The sequence below is a fragment of the Rhea pennata genome, chromosome 1 (genome assembly GCF_028389875.1).
Source record: "Rhea pennata isolate bPtePen1 chromosome 1, bPtePen1.pri, whole genome shotgun sequence".
Classification (NCBI taxonomy): Eukaryota; Metazoa; Chordata; class Aves; order Rheiformes; family Rheidae; genus Rhea; species Rhea pennata.
This window is the reverse complement of record NC_084663.1, coordinates 117,134,594-117,162,333: the sequence shown is the minus strand read 5'-3', so window position 1 is coordinate 117,162,333 and position 27,740 is coordinate 117,134,594. Positions and strand designations below refer to the sequence as shown.

Sequence of the window (27,740 nt, the reverse complement as noted above, 5' to 3'; positions counted from 1 at the left end):
AACACTGCCAAGGGCAAAAATCACTACATGTGCAGTTAACAAGTAAAACATTATTGATAAAAGCAGTTTAATCACTTCCAGGAAGGCCAACCACAGAGGACACGGGAGCCCCAAATCCAACACCCCACTCTGTCACAGACACCTTGAGCAAGACTCAGGTATTTTGCCATTGGTAAATAAGACCCATGGTAAATATGACTTAAATAACTATGTACATTTCTACAAAACCACAAGAGAAATTTCATTCCAAACTGGACCTTAGACTGCTTTACCTCACTATCAGTCTGTAATAAGAGTAAGTAGATAAAAGAGTTTCACCACACCCAATTTCAGAGGGTTGATAGGAACACAGTTAATAAGAGTTGTTTGATGCCATGGTGATAGTCTGGAGACCTATCAGAGCACAATAACTAGCACCCTGTTCACTTTTAACCTTTTATTTGTTAGATTGGAAACAATTGCGCTATGCAATTCAAAGCATATACAACACAAAGTTACTGTACAGTTACAACAGATCAAGAGCAAAAGCAGTAATGTTTCTTATAGATGTTGTCCAAACATTTGTTAATCTGTCCTTGTGACAGTTCCTCCTATTCCTCTGAGATCTTTGTGAAAATACACGTTCTTTGCTGCAGTCACTGTAGCGCAAAAGACAAATACAGATTTCTGTATGTGAATGGCAGAGCTGATGGGAGGGAACACATTTTTTTCCCCCCTCCTGAACTAGTAAAACACTTAGCCGTATCCACATGTAAAAACAAGAGAATTTTAAGCTTTTTATTAGAGTTGACACATGCTTTCAAAGAGCCTGATATTGCCATGAGCCAGATATACAGTATGCCTCTTACTAGTACAGTACTTGTAATTCAATTCCAAAACAAGAATACATTTTGTTCACTACATCTAATGGCTATTAGTGAACCATCCCCTGGAAAATTCAGCTCCAGTTACTTCTCTAGTTTGTTCAAACAGCTTCTTAGCTGCTTTTTTCCCCTGACTTATGTTACTTGCCTGCATGTTATTATTCTAGCAGATATAAAATAAGCCTCCCACAAAATAAAGGTTTTATTTAAAAGCTCTCTGGGTTAGGCAATCATATGGTCAACACAGAGAAAATGGAAATTTTTCTGCCACTGCAGGTCAAGCTGGGTCTGTCTTGTTCTGCTGATTTCAAGGATGAAGGAAGGAAAATGCCTGTAATCCAGTAAGAGTCTTCCTAGTCCCTCTAATCATTTCTTCCCCAAGATCCAAAAGTTTTAACATTAAATTCTGGGACTCTTGCCTGCTCCCCACTTTCAAGGAATAGGGGAAAGTGCTTGGAGTGACCATCAGTATTCAATGATACAACAACTGACAAATAATCCTCGCAGGGGAGTTTGGTTTGTTTTGCCTTCTAAAAGTTGTCTGCCATTGTTCACCTTTGGATCTTCTGCTTGGCAGCTCACTAGACATCTATACTTGTTAAAAAGACCTACAAAGAGATTTTATTCAAACAGTATCTTCCCTGCCCGCTTTTGTCTATTTGAGAGCACCACGCCAGATCAAAGTGCCAGTAAGAGCAATTTTGGAGTTTGGCAGTCAACGGGAGTTAAACATTTTAAGCGAGGGTTGAATTGATTAACGTCACATACTCCACATTACTCTGCCACAAACACCCCGTGGGTGAAAGCAGTCTGGTGTAGCTTGAATAAGCATGACTCTGGTCACAAACACCAGAAAATATCACTAATATTCAGTGCTACTGTTTGGCTTTTAGCTGCCTCAGACCTTCTGTACATGTCCTGCAAGCAGCTGGGGCCCCAAACATTTGTTACTCTGCCTCTCCTGGAGGTTACGGTTGCCCCCTCAAAGCCTCGGGAACCAGGAAGCATTCCTCGTCCACTCCAGGGCGACAGCTGAGCGGCAGCCGGAGGCTCCCTGTACTAACCCCACTGAGTTCACACAAATACTCTAGCTCAGAGGAGTTGGTGGTGATGCCAAAGCATCAGGGAGCAAAAGGACATCTTCAGTGGTTCCAGTCAGGCCTGAGGGTTGTGCCACCAGTCAGCCACCAAATATTGATCCTTCAAAATAATTAATTTCCCTCTGAAGCATCAGGCCATCTTCCCAACAACTTAACTCCCCACCACCCTCTTTGATTTACAGCACAGTATCTTCTTTATAGATCAAAAAATGGAACAAAAAAATTCAAAATCCGAAATGACAATCTGGCTTCCCCAGACAATTTCATAAAAGAAGTGTAACTAAACCCATAACCCATGGGAAACAGATCACAGCTCAGAATGGAAATGCGTGACACTGACACACCTGAAGTCAGAGAAAAGCACATCCAAGGGAAGGAAGAAGGAGGGAAAGATGAGAAGAAAGCAAACCTCTCCCTAACCTGGCTACAACGCATTGTCATCTCGTGGCTCCACAGTCACAGATGAGGAAGCACAGCCTCTCTTCTCTTCCTGAAGACACGAACTTTGGTCCCCTTGTTTCCAGCAGGTTCTACCATCAGCTCCTAACTTCACTGCTCCACTGGCCACCAGCTGCAGGGCAATGGGAAATGCCCGACACTCGGCTTCTTTAACCCTTTCTGACAGTGTCTCCTCAGTGTCATCTGCCTTCACAGACACAGGCTCCTGGTGGATGACTGCTTTTGGACTAGATTCCTCCTAAAATGGAGATATTGAAAGTCTCTTAGGAAAGGCTAGATAATGGTGCCAGGAAGGTTACAGATGATGTGGACTGTGCAGAGAAGGTCCCATGAGGTGTATCAGTGAGAGCATCTACAGTTGTGTTCAGGAGGCTGAGAATAAGCAGCCACATTGAGAGTTGCCACCCACAAATTAGGGGATAGAGTGGGAAGAGAGATATGGGCTAGCAGATGCAGAGGGCATTTTGCTGAGGGTAGGAGAGACTGAAGAAAGCTGGCAGCACGAGAGAAGAAGAGAGGACCTTGGGAAGCCACAAGCAAAGGGGCAACAAGTTAGAAACAAGACAAACAAAATGACACAGAGTAAAGCCTCAGAGGGCTCCCCAGTGCTGCTATATTGGCCTGATGTTTGGCCACTCCAGTCCCAAGTTGTCTTTCCAAATGAAGTACAACTCCCACACCTTCCTGTTTCTACTAGTAACTTCACCAGGATTTTCACACTCTCTTTTTACCTCTTCCTGCTTCTGCCTTCAGAAAGGAAAGGAAAAAACTCAAACCTTTTCCCATAACTTACATACCAGTAGGCAAGAGGACACTTACTAAGACAAAATGCACTGTGCAGCCTGTGACTTTGAGGCCTGTTTGCAGGGCTTGCTGATTGGCATTTCCATCTTTGTTTGGTGGGAAAAGTGATGGGGAAGCATTCAAAATTTTCCCTAGGCATCAGTTTGGGAGGAGAAAAAAAAAACAAATTTTAACTGAATTTCCTTTAAAAATAAAAGTGAGATGTTATCATCAATTCAAAACAATAGCATCTTTTACCACTCAAGAGCTTAAATGGTCTCAACAGCATTCAGAGAAAACAGACCATGTTCAGCTTAAAAAGCAAAACTACAACTGGTGTTAAGATCTCTGAGCAAATGTGAGGAAGTATTACTCTGATCTGAGGAGGTATTACTTTTCCAGGGACACGAATGACAGCATACAGGCTTCGGCGCTGGGCAGGCAAACACGTTTCTGTTAATGCCAAAGACATCATCTGCTTTTACAGCAGCAAATGGGCAGCTGGAATCATAAGGCTCTCTCCCTTCCCTGGTGACCAGCCCTAGAGCTGCAGATGAGGGGCTTGGAAGCTGAGGACTTCATACTCTGCAGCCTCATGCTCAGCCACTGCACAGGTGGAAATCATTTTCACAGGAAACATAATTCACAAAGGAGCCTGTCCAAGCGCAATCTGAATAGCGAGTGAGTAACTTCTGAGCAAGGCTGCAACACTGACTCAGCGCCCAGAGCCAAGATGCAACGGGAGCGTGGCCCTCCTCTGTTGGCCCAGAGCACGCGCAAGGGAACACAGCAGAGCTATGCTTATTCAGGGTCTCTCATAGTGTTATTTCCTGCACGCAGTATGGAGTAGTGCTGTGCTGTGCTCTTATGGCAACACAGGAGGGAGATGCACTAAGAAAATCAGCCTCCCTCTCACTTTTCTGAATAATAACTGCAGAGAACAACTTCTGCACAGCTCCTTGGCAAACGACACAATTATGCTGCCCATCACGCCAATGCCGACAGAATCAAACCTATACCTGCTCCACGGGCATTTCTCCTTTCCAGTAGGAAGACAGAGAGACCAATTCCATGACAATGATTTTCCCCCTGTTACTCACTATGCCAGCACAGAGTGTTTCTTTACTATTGCACAGTCAGACTCCTAGCACAGTCCCGCTGACTGGAATGAATAAAAGCATATTGTAGCCCCACCAAGCTACTTGCAATCAGACGCAGAGAAGACTTACTCAGTGTCAGCAAGGCTGTGGAAGATTTATCCAAAAGATGAAGAAATACTGCTGTGTATTTCTGGCAAGACCAAGCGTCTGTATTTTCATTTTTCCTTTACAGAATTATAAGGAAATTATAATTTACCTTTCCATTTTCTGAGAAAAGGACTGGACAAAATTCTCATAAATCCTGAAAGGCATATCAGTTCAACAGAGAATTCTTCAAGAACTCGGTCAATTGTGCTGTCAAATTCAGAGCGGCTCCCATACAACTTATGATCAATCACCTAAAACATTAAAACACAACAAAAGCCCTATCAAGGAAAGTAACTTTATACAAATAGCAGCAGCTACATGGGCTACAAAGAGAAAAAAAACGTTAGTTCTAGGACACTTAAGGATTTCAAGAGCTGTAAGTTTGTATGTTATTCATAAAACATACACATAAATTCACATAGCATTTATGTAAATATTGCTGGGAACACTAAATTGCTTGGTAGCTAAGAAAGGCTGTTCTGCACAGGATGTTTTCCAGTATGTGTAGAACATCTGCATGAAGAGAAGTCAAGTATGAAAAGAGAAACACACAGGTAGTGTAGTATCATGAGTGGGGGGAAATAAGAGGGATCGCATCAGAAGATATTGACCTCTCACTTCAGATTGTCTGACCAAAGACTAACGTAAAACAGTAATTACTCAACAACATGGCCACCAGCCTTTCTACAGTTGCTTACTGAAATTCATGAAATTTAAGAAAAACCACAAAATTTCATGAATTTAAATCTAAAAAGACAACAAACTGACCAGACGCTTTGTATAATGGCAGGAGTTGAGTCTTGTTTCATTTCTACTTCTCTCCTTAGCTCAGGCACCCACGATAAATATCGATTCCTGACTCTGTTCACAAAGACATTCAAATAAGGGGATAACAAAACTCTCACATTATTACCTGCGAAAAATGTGAACGAATTTTGACATAACCTAACTTTTTTTTCCAAGATGAGTCTTCACACTGTCAGAAAAAATCTACCATGTATGCAGCTCAGCTGTTACGGAAGCCTGCTGAAAACTTTTCAATGCCTAGAAAGCCTCTAACAGCATTTATTCCCATCTGAACAGAGCTGTACAAGTGAAAACTGTTCAAAATCTGAAGTGTCAGAAGGATGAGCTCTACATGTTCCACGCTATGCCAAATACAATGACATAATGTGATTCTCTTTCTGCGGCTTTGTTTTACAAAACAAACCAGTGAAAGTTTCCATAACAAAGTGCTATGTTCCTGACGAAAGGTAGGAGAATGAGACTTATTTGGTGCCACTGAAAGTGACTGAGCACAACATAAGACAAATCTTTCTAAGAAGGATCAGTCAAGGAGACAACGTGCTTACGTGTTTCACACCAATTTTTGTTAAAATTGTAATCTGCATGGGCTACAGTCTCAGTTCCAAATCAGCAAAGCACTTGTAAAAGTAGAATGTAGGCATATTGATTTCAGAGAGATTTAAGCACATCGCTAAATGTAGACACATGCTCTTTTAAGTGCTTTCCTAAATCTGGACTATAAGGCTCACTGAGGAGAAGGGAAAGATGCTCACTAACTCCAGTGAGCACTGTGTTAGGACCCTGCAGCTCTATCTCTATTGACAGCTTTGACAACATAATGCTAAATCCTCTTACAACATGAAAATGTAAAACATGAATTCATATCAACCATTTTATTAAGATCTACAGATTCAGTATGTGTGAGTTGATAATAAAAAAGGAAAGGAAATGGGTGCCTTTACCCTCGTGGGAATTCCAGCCCGGGCTGCGTTTCGTAGTTCTTCTACTCCAGACTTGTTGGAGATGACAAGAACAACTTCAGCAAAACTGCCTGGTTCTTTTGCATAACTGATGAGTGCTGCAAGGTTTGTGCCTCAAATAAAGAGAGAATAAACATTCATTAAATAGATGAGTGTTTACATCACAGAGAAGTGGCTCTCAGTTCTGTTTATATCACAAAAATCTTGTTTTCAACAACTGAGCAAACAGAAGAGGACTAAGGAATTTGTGTACTAATAATGCTCATCTGTTAGCTTCTAGACTTCTGGTCCAAATGCAGCCCTGGTTCTAGACAGTTCCATAGATTCCACTGGAAAAAAAGTGAAGGTGGATGCACCTACATCAGGGCTGAATTCAACCTCTCCTTTGTAGGAGTATTTTCCTGTACGATGATAAACGCAAGCTCACCTGTTCCAGAGATGAGAACAGCTACCTTAGCTTTGCTCTTTCTGGGCTGGTGTGGACTCTCTACATCAGCATGATTCAGCAAACGCTGGGGGCTGCTCAGCTGTAGAGCTTCAAGAAGATTCTTGACTTTGACGCGAGAACCTCCTTCAAACACGTGAGGAAAGTGTTACAAGTAAAATACCTCAGATTTTATTTTCCCAGCAAAATCTACATTGTATAGTTCAATAATGAGAAGTTTCAATGCAAATTATGCAAATGCTAACTCACCACAGAAACATTTACTACTCAAACCAACTCACACAAGTAGTTGTGCTAACCTCTTCTGTAATACTCACTTGCAGAATCATCTGCAAGGACCTATGTATAGCAAAATCTTTCAAAGGCTTCCCCCCATCTTTTACACTTGCCTTCCTTCTTCTCTCACACTGCATATTCAAACTAAAATGACGCTGAGAGAGCTGAGGTTTCCTTTTGGCTGCCCAAACAGCACCCCAAACTGCTCCGGGACCAGAGGGATTTTCCCTTATGTCTTGCTGAACATCAGTCAGTGGACATACCAGAGCAAACACTTACTATCATATATGACTATAGACAACTATGGCCTAGCCTTTATCTTTACGCAGGATCCATGTGAGTTGGAGGTTTTCAGACCTCTGGAAAGGAGGTGAGTTGATTACAGTGATTGTGGTAGAATATAATCCAATAAATAATGTAAGTCCTGTATACAGACTCTAGTCTCAAGCAGACCTAGATAACACACTATTCAAGTAACATTAGTCTGGTAACAATTTATTCACTTCTCACTCTATTTAAGAATGAAATCTGCATGTGATGGGTGCCAAGTAGTTTCCACCCTAGTGAATGTCAGGGAAAAGATTTGAACTACACAAACCTTGCAATAAAGGGACTCCTCAGGTTGTCCTCCTACAAAATTGAGCACAACCGGCACCTCCCAAGAAATGGTCAGCACCTTATACAATCACACTCTAAAACAACTTACCCTGTATTGACATACAAATTAAACTGCATCCCTAAAGGCCCAGTGAAAATCCCTCTGAAGACGGTAACAGGAGAATGAAGCCATGTATCACTGACATTTTTTTGTCTTCATTTCCAGTTAGAACTCCTGCTAACCTGTGTGACAAGGGGCAACAACTTTCCCAATCAGCCAGGCTTCCTCATGCCTCTGTATATCCTTTAGAACATGTTCAGCCAGCTCCTTCTGCACAACCAAGACTGCACCGATCCCACAATTAAATGTCTGAGCCATCTCCTCCTCAGAGAGGTTTCCCTCTTTGTAAAGCCAGCAAAATATGTCAGCAATCTTCCAGCTGAGAGCATCTGAAAAGATTAAAATTCGTACAGGGTCAGTAAAACTCTCTGTTATCCACTTTTTATCATATACATTGACAGCAGTATCATATAGGAGCTGATAGAGACTAACTCTTTGTTTTAAGAGTATTGCCCAAGGAGGACACTAGCCAATTTCCACTCAAGTTTATGGGTGCTGTTTAGCTAGAGGTTTCTAGATATAATTTACACAAGCTAAGACTTCACTAGGCTTTGTCATGAGAGCATGTAGGAAATGATGGTGAACTAAAATGCACTCATTCCTGATCAGTCAGAAGGACCAAGTAACAGATCACCAGCACCTCTTCCATAAGACATAAAGTTGCTGTGGGACAAATAATCTCTGGCTTCTTTGAACTCTTTAGGCAGTTCCTGCTTTTCTGTTTCAAAGAATCAATAGTTAGTGCAAGGGTGTGTACTCCAGTCTGCCCATCAACACACCTGAGAACCTCAACTCAGTGGCTGAGTGGGAGCAAATCTGACTGCAGACCTGGAACTTCACCAGAGGCCTTTGAGGCTGTGCTAGGTTGCAGAATGCAAGGGGACAGAGTGATCTACACATGGATGGGAGGCAAGAAGGGGATTTTACAGTGACCCTGCTCATGCAGGAATGGCCTTAGGTTGTCTGTGGAAAGCCTGATGCCACATATTTGCCATCTTGATTTCATTTTAGAAAATTCTAACAATAGAACTTGGTATCTTGTCTGTGGTTGCAGGCACTAGTAAGCTGAGCAACACTTTAGTAACCTGGGTTTATTTTACCCCTTTTCTAATTTCTTTCTAGTGAAAGACGGACACACACCCTCCTTCACCTGCAAGATCTAGACCTCTGACAAACACATTTGTTTTTACTATTTTGAACTTATGAATGCTTTTTCCAATTTCAATTGCAACAGAATTTTCTACCCTAGCTAACAATGTCAGATGGTAATCTGTTGCTTGAGACCTGATTTTTGTAGATCTGGGGATGCTAAACAAATCAAGTTTCTCAAAGAAACCAGGATGAAAGTTTTAGCATTGGGGAAGCTCTCTCCTACCATAAAATCCCATTAAATGACTCACACTGTGACTTTTACAGAGGCAGTTCTTATCTGTAAGCTATCAGTGCAATGGTTTGTATGTGGAGCAGATTTTTTTTCTGTCTTCTCTTCTGTCACTGCTTCTTATCTTTTTGGTTTGTCTTTAGCTTTTCTGCTTCTGTTTTTTTTTTTTTTTTTTTTTTTTTTTTTTTTTTTTTTTTTTTTTTGGCTCAGCTATTCAGTAGCAGAGGCAAAATTACTGTTAGCTCTGGCTGAGAGAAATTACAGCATAGAGAGATGTTTATTTTTTCCACAGTTAAGTTTGATGCAAGATCTTTACCACTGCAAGCCTGATTTTGAAACCCACACTTTGTCCAGCTGAAATCAATCCACCTGAAATTGCACAGGCAAGCTGCTACATCAGACCACAATTTTCCTGGAAAACTTGACTGATATTAGGCAAAACATTTGGGAGATATAGACACATTTAAAGAAGTGGAGTGATAGCACTTTCTGAACAATTTCCTAATGTTTATTTTAAAGAAAAGTCATGACTCAAAACTGTCTTGACAAGGAATTCATTTTGTCCTAGAGGAGCTACTTAGCACAGAATCATAGAATCGGTAAGGCTGGAAGGGACCTCTGGAGATCATCTAGTCCAACCCTCCTGCTCAGCAGGGTCACCAAGAGCATGTTAGACAGGGTTGCATCCAGGCGGGCCTTGAAGATCTCCAGAGAAGGAGACTCCACAACCTCTCTGAGCAACTTGTGCCAGGGCTCCATCACTCTTGCAGAGAAGAAATTCCCCCTCATGGTCAGGAACCACAGAACTTCCTGCGGTTCAGTTTTTGCCCATTACCTCTTGTCCTATCACATGGGACAACTGAAAAGAGTTTGTCCCCATCCTCTTGACACCCTCCCTTCAGGTACTTATAGACATTGGTAAGATTCCCCCCCCCCCCAGTCTTCTCTTCCCCAGGCTGAAGAGGTCCAGCTCTCGCAGCCGTTCCTCATAGGACAGATGCTCCAGCCCTCGGATCATCTTCGTAGCCCTACGCTGGACTCTCTGCAGTAGCTCCATGTCTCTCTTGGACTAGGGAGCCCAGAACTGGACACAGTACTTGAGATGAGGCCTCCCCAGGGCTGAGTAGAGGGGCAGGATCACCTCCCTCGACCTGCTGGCAACACTCTTCCTAATGCACCCCAGGAGACCATTGGCCTTCCTGGCCACAAGGGCACATTGCTGGCTCATACTGAATTTGTCCTCAAATTTCCTTTCTCCAACAAGGAAGTGATACTTCTCAGCTAATACTTACTTAAAATAGGAATGTTTGGGGTATACTGCTTGGAAAGGCATTAACTTTGGGTCATTCAGTCTCCAACTCTATAGACATACACTTTTAAGTGCCTTTATAACCGAATTGAAAAATCAAGTCCATGCTATATATAAATGTTGTCAAACAGAAACGTTCATGTTTGATACTTACCAAGGACTGCACTGACATGTTCTGGCAGGATTCTGGGGATGCCCTCCAGCAACCCCTCCTCAGCAATAAAGGCAAAAGCCTTCACGTGCCCTGAGCGAAGGACAGGAAGCAGAGATTGACTGTACATTTTTGCTGGAGTCAGCAGTATTTCTCCTGCAAATGTAAGCAATAATGCAATCAATTTGCTTAAAAGACTGTATGTGTTTAGTGGGAGTGCTTCTCTGAGCAGGTTCCCGTCTGCTTTCTGAGGCAGACGGCCCTAGGAAGTGGCAAACACTGCTGATCCACTCTTCCGAAACTGAGGAAGTAAGACTATATACCTACCCAGAAAACTGACTAATATAACCAACAGTGAAACAAGCAACCCTTGGCAGTCCCTGCTTATGAAAATGTCTCAACGCAATTCACTTACAGGTTTACTTTTAAGAAAGATATTATACCTAGAGTCTTGCCACTACATCCGCCAGGAGCTGGAGAGGAGTAGCGTAAGGAGGACATTAGGAGAATCTTTCTTATGATGCTAAAGCCACGGCCATGAACCCCAGAGGAAGCTAGTCCAATAAGCACATCCTCCTCATCAGCTCTCTGCAGTCCCAAGTACATCTGCCCTCGCTCCACTGCACCAACAACAAAGCCAGCCAGATCGTACTCTCCAGAAGAATACATGCCAGTTATCTCAGCCACCTCCCTGCCTAAGTGGAGAGAGAAAGCAGTCAGTACGGACTATAAATGTGTTTTCTATTAACTTTAAATCTACGGCATCTTGTAAAATAAGTAATATATCCAGGACTGCTGCAGAGATGCGTAACCAAGCAAATTCAGACACCTTTTAAAAATATTTCTTGGTTTCTTACTTAAAGGCTTCAGCAAAACAAAGCTTCGTGAAGTTACCAAAACTTCTTTTTTTTTTTTTTTTTAATTTAATGTTACTTATCTGATAGCTCTCTGCTATGAGCAAACATCAGAGAGGGAGTGAAAAATATTAGCACTTTAAGAATATGAGGCTCTCCTTTGTACAAGGGTAAGCATGGAGGAGTAAGGATCCAAATACGTGAATGGCAAAAATTATCCATTTTTCCCTGCTGACCCATTTTAAAGATGAAGGAGAGTTTGAACCTAAAGGCTTGCCTGCTTTTCCTAAATACAAACCAATCAGTTTAATGCCACATACTGCTTCTGCCCACAATTTTTATTTCACTAACATCAGAAACTTAGAAACTCAAAGGAAAGGAGGAGTGTTCATACCCAAAAAAGCACATCCAGCATTTTTGCAAGCCTCAGCAATTCCTCCTTTGATTGTTTGAGTCACTTCAACATCAAGTTTGCCACAGGCGAAATAGCTGAGAAAGAAGAGCGGCTCTGCTCCTTGAGCCAGGATGTCATTGACACACATGGCAACCAGGTCCTGACCTATGGTGTCATGTTTCTTACATGCTTGTGCAATCTGAAAAACATGGAGGAAACCAGCAGAGGTGACAAAAGATATGCAAAAATCAGACTCTTTATCAAATAAACATCGGTCAGTCATTTAAGCAGGAATCTTCTTTTCCCTGCTAAGAATCACAACAGAAAATACAAACAAAAGATAGTTAGTAGATCATCTAGTTTAAATGTAGATAAACCAACTTATTTTTTTGCAGAGAAAAAAACCTCTTTTTTGAAACATTAATTCAAATATTAGCTCCACTTACCCAGAAATTCTCATTTTGTGTTGTTTGCTTGTTTTTTGGAATATTATGTCAATCTGGAATGAGATGTCTAAAAGCAATTGGAAATTCCTGGGGCATACAACCTACAATACATCCTAGCAATTTCCAAAATTAAGGCCAGGTTGCTCATCACTGTGTGTTTGCTGTACTTTTAATTACTAATTTCACTGGGCTACACAGCAAAACTCGAAGAATATCATTAAGTAGTTTTCTTCTTCAAGTTCATAAGGTAGGTAATTCTCCAGTCTCATCCTCCTCAAGGAGTCTTTTGACCCTAAGCATCTCATGTTGTAGAAGGTAATGTAGGCCTGGCCTGTAAGCTCCCTTGAAAGACAGGTCTTCCACAATGCAATATCCTATTTCCCTCAGGAAGGCTGCTATTGAGTTTTAGAAAAAGTTACCAGGGTGTTTGCAGCCTACCAATAATGAAACCTGATCCAGATGTTATTGAAGGTTTCTCTAAAGTAGTGACACTTACACAACTGTAATAGAGGTTTTCACACTGCCAGGGATACACCAGAGTAGTTCTGTTTGTGCCAACTGCTGATGTAGATACACTGCCACACAACTTGCACAGTGCAGTTTATCACTGTTAGCTACCATAGGACAAAGATTGTATATGTACAGATAAATTCCCTGGGTAGCTACCTTTTACCGATACAATTCCTTCAGCACAGTTAAACTAGCACAGAAAGGTTCAGTACATATAAATGGGCAGAGAAAAAAATGCAGATAAAGACTTCATCAGATTCAAAATGGCAACATATTAGTACCTAAACAAAGTCTGAGTTTGCTTTACAAGCCTGATTTCTTTCACGGGCTCGTGGATTTAGAAGCACTATGGAAACCGGTCATCCCACATCTTTTATTGTATTGTAACATCTATCTCCCACTGATCCAGTAACAATTCAGACAGGCACCAGCCAACTTTTTCTTGGCTGAGGAAGGGTCTTGGGAAGAGTCTGTGTAAACACAGTTGGGAACAGCTCTCTGCCAAGCCTAAGGAACAACAACTCCAAAGAGCCAGTAACAATCAGTTTGTCATGCTCAGAGGCGTTCAAGAACGTAAACCTGGAAAAGACCTTCCGGATTATTATGTGCACTCTCCTACTGCTGCAGGAAGCCACACCACATCATCTCGCTTCTACATGCATAAACACCAGCTTGAAAGAAGTTAAGTTGCTGTGCTTGACTAGTGAAAGGCAGCTTCATATATCCCATTCTCTGATAGCTGAAAGCCTCCTTCTATTTTCCATTACAAATATGTTCTTGGCTCGACTTGTCCTGTGTGTTCTTGTATAATCAGCATCCTTTAGCTATTGGTTTCCACTCCCCTTCATTGTCTCCTTCCCCCATCCTTCCCCCCTGTGCCATGACAGAGGCAATCATACTGCCTCTCTGCATACAATTTATTAAGCTCAGCCTGATGGTAATCATCTTAGCGCTTCTCTGTACCAACTCCTCTCTGAACTCGCCTTTCTCAAAGCCAATGGATCCTCTGTTTCATAGCAGAAATTCTGGTTCTTAGTTCCTCAATGCCTCGCTAAATATATTATTATCATTCCATCATGAAATATCCAGAACCTCCACATTATCAATGACATAAGCACAGGACTTGCCTAAATACCATCTACAAAGTTCAAATGGTGATGGACCAATGTGGTGAACCTGTACTGTCTTTCTAATGTTCACAAGGGTGCAGCATTTAAAACAGTCTCAGAAGCTAACGTCAGCTTTGCTACAGTCAAGTCGCGAGTTACCTGCAGTTTAGGTCCAAGGCCTTTAGTTCGAGATACCAAGATAGGATCATCATAACCAGATGCTTTCAAGTCAAAGAAACCAGCAAATCCTCTTACTTCTGAATGACAGCCTGCCAAGCACAAACACATGAGGGATCATTCTTAAAGGAAACAAACAAACAACAAAAAAACCCGAAACACTCACCAAGGCAAATACTACAAATCATGATTGCCTGAGGAAGACACCACTGTGCCCACTGACAGTACTGTGCCCACTGACAGAAACACATGGCTTTACAAAGCATAGACCTCAAAATCACGTATTTCATGATGTTCTAACTAGATCTTTATTGCTCTGTATTTCTGACCTATTGATTGTATATAGCAAAGGTTAAAGCATTCACCAAACTGTTAACAGCTCGTCTTTTTTATGTAGTTCATTTTTCAAAGGAGAAAAAAAAAGTAAGAAATTTTCCTCAGTGGATCATTGCTGAGAGTAAAGGCCACAATCTGAAGAGCAAATTACAAGTTCAGTGACTGTTAGCCACACTCTGACAACTGCTTGGATATTATACACATATATACAACTGGTAGGACCACTTCTGTCCAGTGATGTACAAAACCACTCCATTAATCCATGAGTTACTCTGCTCATTGGATTTCTCTTGGACAACTGCAATAACCCCTCCGTAAAGCCAACTGCTTTAATTAAGCAAAGGAAGAAGGATAACAAAGAAACAACAAGAGCTTGCTTTTTTAGTGGTGACTCCAGCCCATTTTCTCAAGCTCTGCTTCATTGCTAGGAGATCATCTGAAAAATCCTAAAAAAGAAAGTCCTGTTTCATTCAGTATACTGAGAAAATTCAAAGACCATTTCTAATCTTACCTGATCTGGTACCACTTGCAACTGATGTGGCTGGCTGATGAATCAAAGCATCACTGGTTATAGCTTCCACACATCTCTCCTTGTATATCAGACCTCTGCAGAGAGGAAATGGCATGCTGGCAGTAATAGTAACATTTTCTGCACAGATCATCATCCAGCACGCAAATACAAACAATATACATAAAACTTCGGACTAGCATCTATTTCTGCTAGTGCCTTTGCTTACATACAGAGACTGTTTGAGAAGCCGTATACCCCGATGGCCGATGTCCTTCCTGTAAGTGGCACCCTTGAAACGTATGGCTGCTACTCCCCTGTTGGCTTCTCCCAGGGCTTTCATCAGATCCTCCTTAACAGCAGTGATAGAGAGGACTCTGCCACCACTTGTCACCACTCTGCCGTCCTTCAGCGTTGTGCCAGCATGGAACACCTGCAGCCCTAACTCTTTGGCTTGAAGCAGCCCTACAGAAGCAAAGGGAGCTCTCTGAATACTTTGAATTGCATATAATGTTGGTAAAGCAGTGAAGATTCAAGTCCTTTCTTCACTCAAGGGACAAGAAAAATGAAGTTTTCCACCTTCCCCTGAGAAACACTACCCAGGGAAGGGTATCCCAGTTCACTGGCCCAGAGCCTATCTTCTGAGATAGCCATCCAGGACACAGATCACACACGAACAGAAATAGGGAATCAAAGAGGCAAAATTGTGCTGAATATTATGAGTAATTTGTGCAAGGTTTTCCTGTGTGAGATCAGTCATCAGTTCATAAGAATTTACTACTCGGAGTCTCTCTTCTCCTGGATATTAAATCATTAGTGTTCACGTTATATCAGCATCGCTCAAAGTGTCCTGCTGTGCCCACGCCACACAATTCCCCACCACATTTGCAATTGATTCTCTGCAAATACTTGCAGGTAGTTGTCTGATGGCTAAAACTAATGACATATTTTGTTCTTTTAATTTCTATTTCCATGTACTTTCTTGTTACAGGAAAGCAAAAGTGCTCATGGTTTTGGCTGTTTTTGATTCATATTTTAAGATGATAAGGGGAAGGGAGGAACTGCTCCAATCCCTGGAAAAAAAGTACAGTTTTCCCCTTGCTATCAGCTAGACAGATTTTACGAATTAAGAAAAGGAACCTTCATACTTGCTGAAGGTACTGTGTGTTGCATTACTGTATCACTGCCCTGACAAGGTCAAAGTTGAGCCTTAACTGGCCTTGCTGCAATGTAAACCTAACTCCTTCCCATCATGTTTTAATGAATACTGCAGAATAAAATGACTGTTAACCTATTGAAATGGGGTGGAATTTTTTCACAAGGTGAAAAAACAGAAATAAATGAAAACCTCCTACAATTCTAGGGGCCAGAAGTATAATAATGAAAGAGTGGACTGAATTTCATTGTTTTAACCATCTTTTTTGGTGGTTAACAAGCAAGGGAGTCTTTATCATCTCACTCCTAAAGGTAGCAATGCCAACTTGAAAGAAGCTAAATTCCTGAGTGTTACTAGCGAAAGGTAGCTCACTGAGGGAGGAGCTGAATTAGTTATAGGGGGAGGGCTTTAGTTACAGAAGTGCACAATTTCCCAGATTATCACTGACAAAACAAACTACAGTCAGTGACTGAAGTAGAAGAGGAGGATGGAGGAAAAAAAAATGACAGCAGAAAACTTCACAAAGGGAAAAATAATGTAATATGACTTCCTGTCTGGCTGATATAGGGCAACTGGAGTTCTGAAAAAAAATAAAGTGGTCTTGATAAAAGACCAGCTCTCTGGGATGTTTTGCACAATTGCATAGGGTTGGACTGGCAAGGCAGAAACTAAGGAGAGAAGTAAATAGCTCTGCAACAATTCCCTCTATTTTTTAAACCAGCTCATTAAAAAAAAAATCCTGATGATGTATCAAAACACAAGAACTTAATTTTAACCCAAAAATAAATTTAAATCTAAGGTCCATATGCCCACCTTCCCAAAAGCTCTTCAGACCCTATACATTGGAGGTCCTGTAAGGGTTCCCTGTCTTTTACATGTGTTACACAGCAGCACATGCTTTTGTCTGCCCACCATCTAACAGCCCTGGCTGGCCAGCACAAGGGAAGAAACCAAGATGATGGAAGAAGCACACATCACTCCTACTAAAAAAGCCATAGGTTCCCAAGTCTCATCCTTATCACCTTGCCAAGCACTAGCTAAGATAAGCTGACCTCATGAGGAAACAAAGCTAGTGAAAAGTTATGAGCATACAATGCTGTGGTCTATGTTTCCAGTACAGTTCGTGGAAGAATTCCATATGAACTCACCAGATTTTTTCTAGGAGGATATAATGTTCCACCACCTTCTTATCTCAGCAACAAGCTACAACCTGATCTTCTTGGAATGATGCAATTTTAAACATCTAGACCCGGTGCTACTTTGGTCAGGCATGCACTTCAGTTAAATGATATTAACAGCTACTGCTTCCACAAGGATAAAAAATGATGGATGAAGGCAGATTCTGATGACTGTGTGAAGGGGGATGGAGGAAAACAATATAGCTTTCTGGGAGAAGAGGTAAATGCCAACTTATTGATGTGCTAGGCTGAAATTAAATAGTAAACACCTACTGAGGTTACCTGTTACCTCCATGCCTTTGTCATAGTCTCCTGGGTATCCTGTACTTGCCATGACCACACACACAGCTGTACTATTTTCTGACCAGGCAGGCATGAAGCTACAGAGCTTGCCATCAATTGTTGCTTGAATCACTTCATAAAAATCATTTTTAAGCAGTGGAAGAATTACCTGAAAGCAATTTGGAGAGTGATAGGATTTAATTCTTATTTTGCTAACTTGTCCAAATTCAACTTAGAGAAGTTACTTAAAGAAAACAGTATACAGAGAAGATCTGCATCTGTCAAACGGAATATGCTGTATTTTCCTGTATCTGTAGATTTGGAAAATATCAGTGAGCATTAATTTGCAGCAATTCCTTGCAACAGGTGGAAATTCATAACACAACATGGGAGATTATGTAGAAGGAATATGAATCTAGCCCCCCCCCTCAGTCTGTTTCCGTCCAGAAAAATAAAATCTTAGCAACAGCTTAACTTAAGTTAAATTCTTTAATTAATTCACAGAAGCTGACTAGCTAAAACTTTAAGTTACCATGTACATAGTCTAAGACATTCCCATTCAGATCTGCATGTGGAGGAGACAGAAGACATAAATCCAAACAGATTACTCACCTTCTTTAGTAGTAAACTATAATAGTCAGAGGCAAAAAATGAAGCATCTTTAAGTTTCCAGGATCTCTCACTCACCTGGCACTGAGGGTCACCAAACTGACATTTAAAGTTTAAAATTTTCACACCATCTTTGGTAAGCATTAAGCCTGTTTGCAGCACACCTGAACAGAAAGAATACAGCCAAGCAAATGAATTTAAACACTTATTTTTCAATAATTCCTTAACATGGAACAAAGTATCTTGGAATGTTGGATGCATTTCTGCAAACCATAAAGAATTAGCAGTAGGGATTCCGAAAGTAGTTGTAATCAACCCATAGTAATTCCACACTAGCCAACAAAGTGGCTAGCAGTAACATGAAGAGTATTGTATCACATTTTAGACTAAATTCAATGGAAAGCAATCTTTCTGCATCAGAAAGCAAGTTCTGCCTTCTGCTACAGCCTTTTAAGTTCAGATATTCAGAAATCAAAATGAATTGAAAGGATTTAAAAAAAAGTTCCCATTATGCAGGTCTTACTTTTGTGTTGGTTTGGTGTTTTTTTTTACCTTAAAGTGCTCTATTGTTATGTATAAATATTTCTGAATTTCAGGCAGAAGTACCAAACCAAAATTCACCTCATATACTAACAATCAAAAACAACCAAAGCTTACTGAAGTTGGTATTTTGTAATTTCTGCTGCAATACACATATCTGATAATCTAAAACAGGCCTTTCATTGTATATTCAGGAAACTAATCCTCAGATAATGACAAGTGTTAAATATTAAACCCTACAAAGCGTCATGTCCGCCAACATCATCTTGAAAATGCTCAATACTCACTAATTTCTTACTGATGATCCAAGAATTGTTAAAAAAATGTTACCAAATAGCAGAGGATACCTGGCACCTTTTGAGACTAGAACCCAGCTCTGCATGTATGTTGTATTTTTCATTACCAAAAGCAGTCACTTGCATGAAATGACAGCTGTGAGCATCAGCTCCCTTTTTCAAAATAGTCTTAAGACAAAATCTTAAGAAAATTTTTATTACTTTATATAGGAGTGAACAGTACAACCAAATTTAAGTATAAATTATACCTTGAACTACAAAGGATCTGGTTGCAACTATTTTAAAAATAAAAATTATTTAATAAAAAATACAGTATGTTTTATAGTTCAAGATTACACATTGAGTGTCTTCTCGCTACTGGAATTCATTTCTTTTTGAAAGTAACAGTCATAGCAATCAAATGCAGGCTCCCATTGGTTAATGCTGTTTACAGATTTCCTACATTCCAGCTGAGGTTTCTGTTTTATAGTTAATAGCCTATCCCTCCCGTTTCTGCACATTACAAAAAGGAAAAAAAAAAAAAAAAAAGAAAAGAAAACAGATGTGATAAATCTTCTAACATGCATGCCATGTGGAAGAAAAGTGAAAGTTCTTCTCTCCAAAGGAAGAGCTATAAACCAAACCATCAGGCTTAACACTGCATGAAAAAAATGAACTTTTTTTTTTTTTTTTTTTTTTTTTTACAAATATTATTTGGGATTCAAATGTAACAATGAAATGTACCTTGATATGACTTTACCTTGTTTTTCAATTGAATGCTTACTTACCTACATATGCTGTTCCTTCTTGTCTCATACTATCAATAACATGCTGCAGGATAGCATCAGTGATTTTCTCTAGAAGAACGTCTGGAACCTGACAATCAACATCAAACTGATTGAGACAGGGATGACATTTGCTGGACTAGCCCACAGGATCTGGAATTACTGGAGTAAGTAATTAGCTATGTTTCCTGCTGTCCCACCCCTGTCTGGCATGGTCCTTGTGTCAGGGTGCTGTTGCCTTACTGATAGACACACCAATGCTGTGCCTCCTAACACTTTTCATTTTTTACCTGGTTCTTTCTTTCAATAATAACACCTACATCTTCTTTAGAGGGTCAACTTTAAGGAGATTTAAAGACACTGGCAACCTGGGCTGTACACAGTAAGACTGTTTTGATTCTATACCTGCAGAAAAGCATAGTAATAATGCAATTGATCAGCCCATTTAGAACAATGCAGTTGGCTTTAAGAATCAACAACAAACCTAAGTTTATGTTCAAGATACAAAAATGCCAGGTCTGCCGGGAATTTTGCAGAGATATTTCAAGTAATGCTAACAGGAACAGAGAAACACCAAATTTGAAAGTAATGGAAAAGATAAGAGAGACTGTTGCTCAGAAGACAGCTTCATGAAATCTTAAAGAATGACTACAACATTTGAGCCCTGTGTTGACATATGCAAGCAAAGCACCAATCAACATCCAGAAGAAATTCCATCTATATCATAGAAACAGAATTGGGTCCTAAAGGGGAGACACTAACCACCAGCATAATCACATTTAATGCATGCTGAGGTGTCAGGACTGCTATACCTGAGGCACTGGGCAATAAGCTCCCATCCCTCCAGTGTTTGGACCCTGGTCGCCATCCAGTAACCGCTTGTGGGCCTGGGCTGGGGGCATTGAGGCAACAGTGACACCATCCGTGAAGCACAGGCACTGTTAAGAGATGCACACAACACAGAAAGCACAGTGACAGTGTCCCGTCCAAAGGGAAGTTAACACTGCAGGTCACAGACTGAGACTCTCCTGCCAGTAAAATATAGGAATCAAAGGTAGAAAGCAATGGGATCCATTTATGATGCTGCAAATCCACTGACCTGAAGGACTGACTGAACCTTTTTTCCTTTTTTTAATTGATCGAGAAAAATGATGGCCCTCCTTTTGGGTGAACTGGCATCTTGACTTAGCAGTCATTTGGAGGTTTGCAGCTTGACAGAAATACTCCTATGTTTGAAGTTAAACATCTGTGTTTGCAGGACTGGGACCTGAATGAGTGTGGGGTATTCTCATTGTAGAATAAACCTTGCACAAAGAATTCATATTCAGTTTTCACATAGCATATAGCCCCCTGACGTATATGCTTCAGTTTTATCCTGTCACTGAGTAATAACCTATAGCAAGAAAGCACTAAAGTAGGCACTAAGTATTGGCATAAAACTAATGATGTAACAAGAATTATGAAGGTAATAGTCCATGCAAGCATGTTTTAGGTCACCCTAGAAAAAAGATTAATTTATATCCAAAAAGAACAGCTGTATTGCCAGTTTATGGCTAGTTTATATAGAAGAAAATTCTACTCACAACTTATATTAATTAATATGAGATAAAACTGCTTAGCTTGCACATTTATGTAAGTGTCAAATAAAACATGAAAGCTATTTGAAATATTAAATTTTTGTGTTTATGCATACAGAGTAGCAATAATACCAAGGAATAAAAGCACATGACCATACTGTTAAACCAAAATTGAACACATACAGAAAGTTCCTCCCCTTGAAGAAGTTCTTCAATGACAACCATCTCTCCAAACATTCTGTCCTGTACAGAAAAAAAAAACTTCAGTTGCTAAACATGACATCTACTAGCTAAATCCTCTCTTCTCTTTCTTCTAACAGAAAAAAATGTATATAAGGTCAGCCTACTTGAACTCTTGTATGTTGAGCAAAACTAACAGATCTCTCTCAAATATGAGGGAGGCACATTGAAACACACCTTATTTGACTCCAGAAGCCAAAGTAAAATGGAAAAGCTGTAGGGGCAGGAAAACGGGACCCAGTGTTGCAATGAGAGAGCAGACACAAACTCCACAGAGCCCAGCTCAGTGCCCACTGTCCGGGACAAACGTGAGGAATTTGAGGATGCTACCTAGAGAAACTCCTCAGTACCCGTAAGGACAAGGAACAAGGAGAAAGTCCCACAGTGATTGAATCTGACAGACTTGCAGACTGAGGTATGTCTAGAAAATACATATAGCAAGACAGCAGCAAAGCAAATTTTGGTGCTTGATGGATTCAGTTTCCAAGTCCATCCTGCTCTTAGCCAAATGGGTGAGTTTGTCCTATGGCTGAGCTCACAAATTCATTCTGCACAGGGCACAGAACATCAAGAATAGGATTCCCATTGTTTAAATAAAGGGCTCTCCACCTGCATAATCTCTTGGACAGCTCTGCAGGCTTCCTCTTTGCTGGCTGCAATAGTCACTTCTTTTCTAGCAGCAGGCCCCCTTGCCCGTACAACTTGTGCAGGAAAGTCTGTGCTTTAAAAGAAAGCAAAAGTGAGATTCTGGTATTCCTACTGCATCCAGTGAAATGCACATTTTTACAGCGAATACCTTTCATATTCTTCTCTTTTACAGAACAGCCAAGGAATAACACATTCATCACAGGAGCCTGGGCTGGAAATACAGGAATTCTATCGTTGGCTCTGACACTAACTCAGCGTATATGCTTGGACCACTCACTTAACTGACACCAACTCAGTGTATACACTTGGACTACACACTCAACTTCAACACCTCATACTTTCTTTTCCCTCCCTAGAGTTTGGACACTATTTTATTCCTGCTGTAGGACTGGAAAGATGAACTCACAAATGATGTATAGGCTTATAACACCAGACTTTCAGTACATAATCCTATATACCGCCACGGAAGCCTGTATTATGGTTCTGAGGCTAAGGCTGAGTTAGCTCTCGCTCATAAAGCACGGTTTAAAACTAGCATATTAGCAGTGTATCCCCAGAATTGTTCCACTTATGCTTGAATACAACTAAACTTGGAGAGGAGAGGGGGAAAAAAAAAAGGACTACAAGGTGACATTTTAACTATACTTTATCTATTCACTGCTCTCCAGTTTGTGGATAGTCAAATGAAATGCCCCTGTTGAAGAGCTGATTCATCACATTACTAGACTATTATCTGACACAGTATCTCATTCCTTTCTCCTTTCCACACTATGATTTACTTTAGGATCAATCTCAACTTCAGATTTTACAAGTAGCCAGAGCTGCTCACACAGAGTTCCCTTACTCCACAGCTTGGTATGCCCACCTGAAATACAGCATTTCTTTTTGAATCTTAGGCATGCTTAAAGAAATACAAATTGTCGGCATGTTTCTGCATATGGCAATAACACAGACTAAATGTTCTTACAGAACAAGTCTCAACAAACTTGGAGGTAGGGCTGTTTTTTTGTTAAGAAGTTCCACCAAATTACACCACGATATATGTAATAGCAAAGACAAGTAGCCTATGAAACTAATAGACAGTCACAGACTAGTGTAGATGTAGCTAAGCACAGCAGCTGCTTTGTTCTGTGGCATTGGATTATCACTGCTCTGGACCAAAAGAGCCACAGCAGTAAATTACCGTACCAAAGCACTCCCAATGACTCCAGAAGCATTACTGTTCAAAACAAGTGCAGAGATACGCAGTTATGTTTCTCTCCATATGTAGGAGAGATGCTGTCTAGCCCTGAATAGATAAGAATGTGATCCTAACACTTTTGAGTATTTGATCAGTTCTCCCCACACCACACCACAGATATATTTTGCTATTTGTGTGAAAACGATCCTTGCCCTTACAGAATACAGTTACAGAATGATTTTTTTTTCTTTTAAATGGCTAAACAGTACCCTCAAGAAGCTGATCAAAAGGAAAAAGTTGTGATCTGTGAACAGAAAAATCAATCAGCTCAGGTGCCATGCACCTTGACCACCCTGTCTCTGATTAAAAATCTAATTCAATAATAATCAGTAGCCACTTGAAAAGTTCAACGTTTGAAAAGAAAATACTTCCTCACCAGTTCTGGGAAATTATGATGGGTGAAGGTCAAACATATAGATAACTTGACAGAGAAGGAATTTCTAGTGTCAAAATATATTTACCTGGTAATAAACCTACAAGCTTCTTGAGGATTGGTGAAAGCTTTCCATCTTGCTGTTGGGATCCCATGTCGATCCAGAAAAGCTTTGGCAAAACTGGTGTTGGACTCCAGCTGGGCTGCTTTTGCAGATGGCCCAAAACATCTAACTCCAGCTGCTCTCAAGTCATCAACGATCCCTAATTATCAAAAATAACGAAAGAACGAAGTCATCTGTTCAGAAACATCCAAGTCATTTCAGCAACCTGTTACACTCTCCGTTGTCTTAAACAGCTAATTCCTCTTTAAAACAATGTCCTGAACATCCAATGATCTGTTTTACCACTTAGTTTTAAGAGGTCTTCATTTTAGTAAGTACTGTCGCTACAACCACCCCGTGACTACAGGTGTCCAGTACTTCTGTTCACTACTTAAGTTGTGAAGATCTTACTGTAATACATTATAATCAATGCTAGTAAAGATCGGTGTAGGGTTGCACAGAGCAACAATCTTAGGACTATCGAAGAAAAACTCTGTGTAAAGGAAAGCACAGCAAAACACACAAGAATAGTTGTAATCATTACAGATTCTTGATTCTGCATAATTTCCCCTGACAATTTCTGTTGTATAAAAAGCAGCATAGAGCTATCAAGCCAAAAGTTTAAGGTGATTACAGCCTACATTTACAAAATACTATAAACCTCCTTCTTGCATTTTTCAGTTTAATTATGGCAATATGCAGCTTATGATCTTAATAAGAATAATAAGTAGAATTCAAGGTCCAGATTTTTACCATCAAGTTAATTTATTTCAGCCTTACCAGCTGCCAAAAGAGCTTCTTGTCCAACTAACACAAGTCCAATGTTATGATCTTTGCAGAACTGGGTAACAATAGTATGATTGCTGACTAACACAGCTGAAAAAGGAAAAGGATATATAATTTACTGTACAGTACAAAGCTTAAACAACAGATGTAAGATGAGAATGTCTTGATTCCATCACCCTAAGTCGTATGATTAAAATATTGGAATAGGCTACAGCCCATGAAAGGCAAAGTAAAACAAGCAATATATTAATAAGAGTCCAGAATGCACAGTGAACATTTCCAATCTGCACTGATGTTTTTAATATACAATCACTAACTTATTAACTATATTCTATTTGCTATATGTAATCAATACATAACTACATTATGATAAGCAGCTTTTAAAAGCTGCTTATCATAATAAACTAACACCTTTAAAAATGAAATCATAAATTCATACAGAAACTGAGTTCAAAATTTGAGCAAAGATTTATTCAATGCCAAAGGATGATGTAGCTAAAATTAGCTGAGCAGCCTGGGCAGAGACCAGAGAAGTTTCTATCTGGAACTTAGTATCTCTTTGAGACCTCTACTTCTCTATTAAGTTTGGCTGAAATTGGTCAGTTAATTCAAGCATGATAGTGGGAGGAAAGAGACAAAACAAAAATATACAGTCTCATATAAGCCTCACTTTCTTAAGAAGCTAACCTAAAAATAAATACAGCATGATTTTTTACCAGGCAGTTCTACAGTCAAAATCATCAAAAACCAAACATCCAGAAAAAATAAATGTCTTAAATAATTTGTGGTACCAGTAAAAGAAAAGAACTATTGTTACCCTCTACTGACTCAACGCAAATATGTTGAGTTTTGCACCTGTATTACTGATTGCTTGCAGAATACTTTTTTCCCTGTTTACCTGAATTTGAAATTTTTCCATTGTCAGCTGTTCCTGCATTTCCTGGAGCGACAAACACTTGTTTCACGTGTGGGGACTGGGCCAATTTCCAGGCCAGAGCATGCTCTCTCCCTCCACTGCCAATCACAAGCACTCGATCAGCCATTAGCCTGTGTAAACCCAGAATTGTTAGACATAGTACTATATGCTTATTTCACGGAAAAATAAGAAAAAATATAGAAACGATACCTCTCTCAGCCACTTATAATTGGTAAGTAAGCTCAATCCAGTTCTTATCAGAAAGGTAAGACAGACTTCAGAACAGAACGACTACACTAGAAGTGTCACTGGATGCACAGAGCATTCACATTTTGGGTTACACAGATACTAGTTAAAACAATGAGAATTCTTCTTTCCACTTGTTTCAGCACTGTAAGGATTTCCTTTCTTAAGTATCCACGCTGACATAACCTTGTCTAGTTCTCATCCAGTTCTTCACACGAGTGCTATAGAGTACTGACTGGACAGGACAGAAAGTTTCATACAAATGCTCCAGGTAACTCACAATAGAAGCATATTTTGCACTGAAGACTTCAGTCAACCCAGGAACTTTTATGAGGAGACACATTTTCAATATTAAATAGCAAAAACAGTTTTAAAAGCAGCAGATTTTACACTTTGACAGGGTAACTGCAACAGAACAGCACGCTCAATAAAAGAACAACTGTTAATTTCACTAGTACACTGACATTTAAAACAGTTCCTCAATAATATTTCTGGGTAAATTAATTTTGAATTATTTCAGAAACATTATCATATCCAATGCTGTTCACATCTGCAAACTTAATTTTTCTGTACGTGTTGAACACAGACAAATGTCAGAAAGAAAAACAATCTCAGAACATGACCTTTAACAAAGATGCTAATAGCATAAACCAGTCCTTACCCACGAAATACCTAATGAATTAAAGATATCATAAAACACCAGCTCTGCAGGCAACATGTCATCAGTCTTTTCTCAGGAAATCATGACGATTGGTTTGAGTTCATTATATAGCTTCCAAAGAAAAAGAGAAGCTAAATGTGTAACACTGAGGTATAGTATTTTAGAAAAGATGCTAACAGAACTGTGATTATATCAATAACCATGTTTTTACTCCTGAAACAGTAATAAGATGTCTTAAACTAATATCAGCAAAACAAAATACGATTATTTATATTTTCATAATTACTAAATTGTCCAAACACAATCTAAATATTTCAAATACCCATCCCAGAGGATTACAGCCTGCAATAGATTATCTGATAGATTAGTCTTTTCCGACAGAAATTTTTAGTTTTAGGTACTATGCTCTATCTATGTAAATAGCAAGACTGATTTCCTTGTAAAAAACTTTTCTCATTTTTTTTCTTTTAAACTATGTAACTGTCTCATACATCAGACTTTGCCCTTCCTTCTGTCACTGCTGGACAAATAATTTTGGGTCACCACAAAGTCACTGTGAACGATCCTTGTAAGTAACAACTTACAACTGCTGTATTTCTAACAAATACATTAAGATGCTCTCTCCAAAGCTTCTTTAGGCACTACAGTCAAATTAATAAAAAGCAATTTTTTTTTTTATAGGAGAAAGTCATTTTGCTTTTAAGTGATCAATTCTCAGTCTCACCACATATAATTTCACAACTCAGTCGAGTTTTCTATGGCAGAATAAATTAAAGTTCCTGAATGGGAACACAATGAAATGAAGCAGTGGCTCCCATCCTTTGGAAAAAAAATGCAAGTTTCCATTCCATCCCACAGAGAGGGCACAACAGACATTTTCTGCAAAGAGACTTAAAAGCCTGCTGTACAGATTAGAAAGCTCACAAGAGGGACAGTCCTAGAGGAAAGGCTGTAGAGAGGGATGTCTCACTTGAAGCATTTTCCCTTACCGTGCCGGGCAGCGCTGTTACCTTTGTTCATGCAAAGGGATAAGGAGTGTTCCTTTGAGTGAGCCGTACTCAAGTTCTACCTGCTGCTCCTGCTTCAGACTGAAAATGACTGCTGATCTCTTAAGGCCAGCGATACAGGCAAAGGGGTGAGCACAGCGGGCAGAGCTGCGTGCTGCCCTGTGTTCTTTTTATCTTCGTGTCTGATGGCAGCTCAGCAGAATCCCCTTGATGCTGTCTGTCCTTCAAAACAGACCTCCCCAAAGACACAGGCAGGGCGTATCATTCTCTTCACATTTTTGCTTAG

The 27,740-nt window shown here is 40.1% G+C and overlaps 1 protein-coding gene across 2 annotated transcripts; it reads right to left on the bottom strand.

The window, feature by feature from the left end:
* Positions 1-439: 439 nt before the first annotated feature.
* Positions 440-27,463, bottom strand: LOC134139061 (trifunctional purine biosynthetic protein adenosine-3-like). 2 transcript variants are annotated; one of them, XM_062573419.1, is made up of 23 exons: positions 27,437-27,463; positions 25,523-25,671; positions 24,619-24,714; positions 23,824-23,998; positions 22,084-22,195; positions 21,418-21,477; positions 20,470-20,595; positions 19,661-19,748; positions 18,136-18,221; positions 17,449-17,617; positions 15,066-15,297; positions 14,836-14,930; positions 13,971-14,080; positions 11,747-11,945; positions 10,942-11,193; positions 10,502-10,654; positions 7,780-7,986; positions 6,646-6,789; positions 6,201-6,331; positions 4,562-4,703; positions 3,242-3,357; positions 2,384-2,660; positions 440-638 (listed from the first exon to the last, which is right to left on the bottom strand). In XM_062573419.1, the coding sequence occupies exons 2-22, from the start codon at positions 25,665-25,667 to the stop codon at positions 2,388-2,390; spliced, it is 3,111 nt and encodes a 1,036-aa protein (XP_062429403.1). In that variant the 5' UTR covers positions 25,668-25,671; positions 27,437-27,463; the 3' UTR covers positions 440-638; positions 2,384-2,387. The 2 variants fall into 2 exon arrangements, with proteins under 2 accessions (XP_062429403.1, XP_062429394.1); XM_062573410.1 differs by having other exon boundaries at positions 440-2,660.
* Between the last annotated feature and the right edge of the window lie 277 nt (positions 27,464-27,740).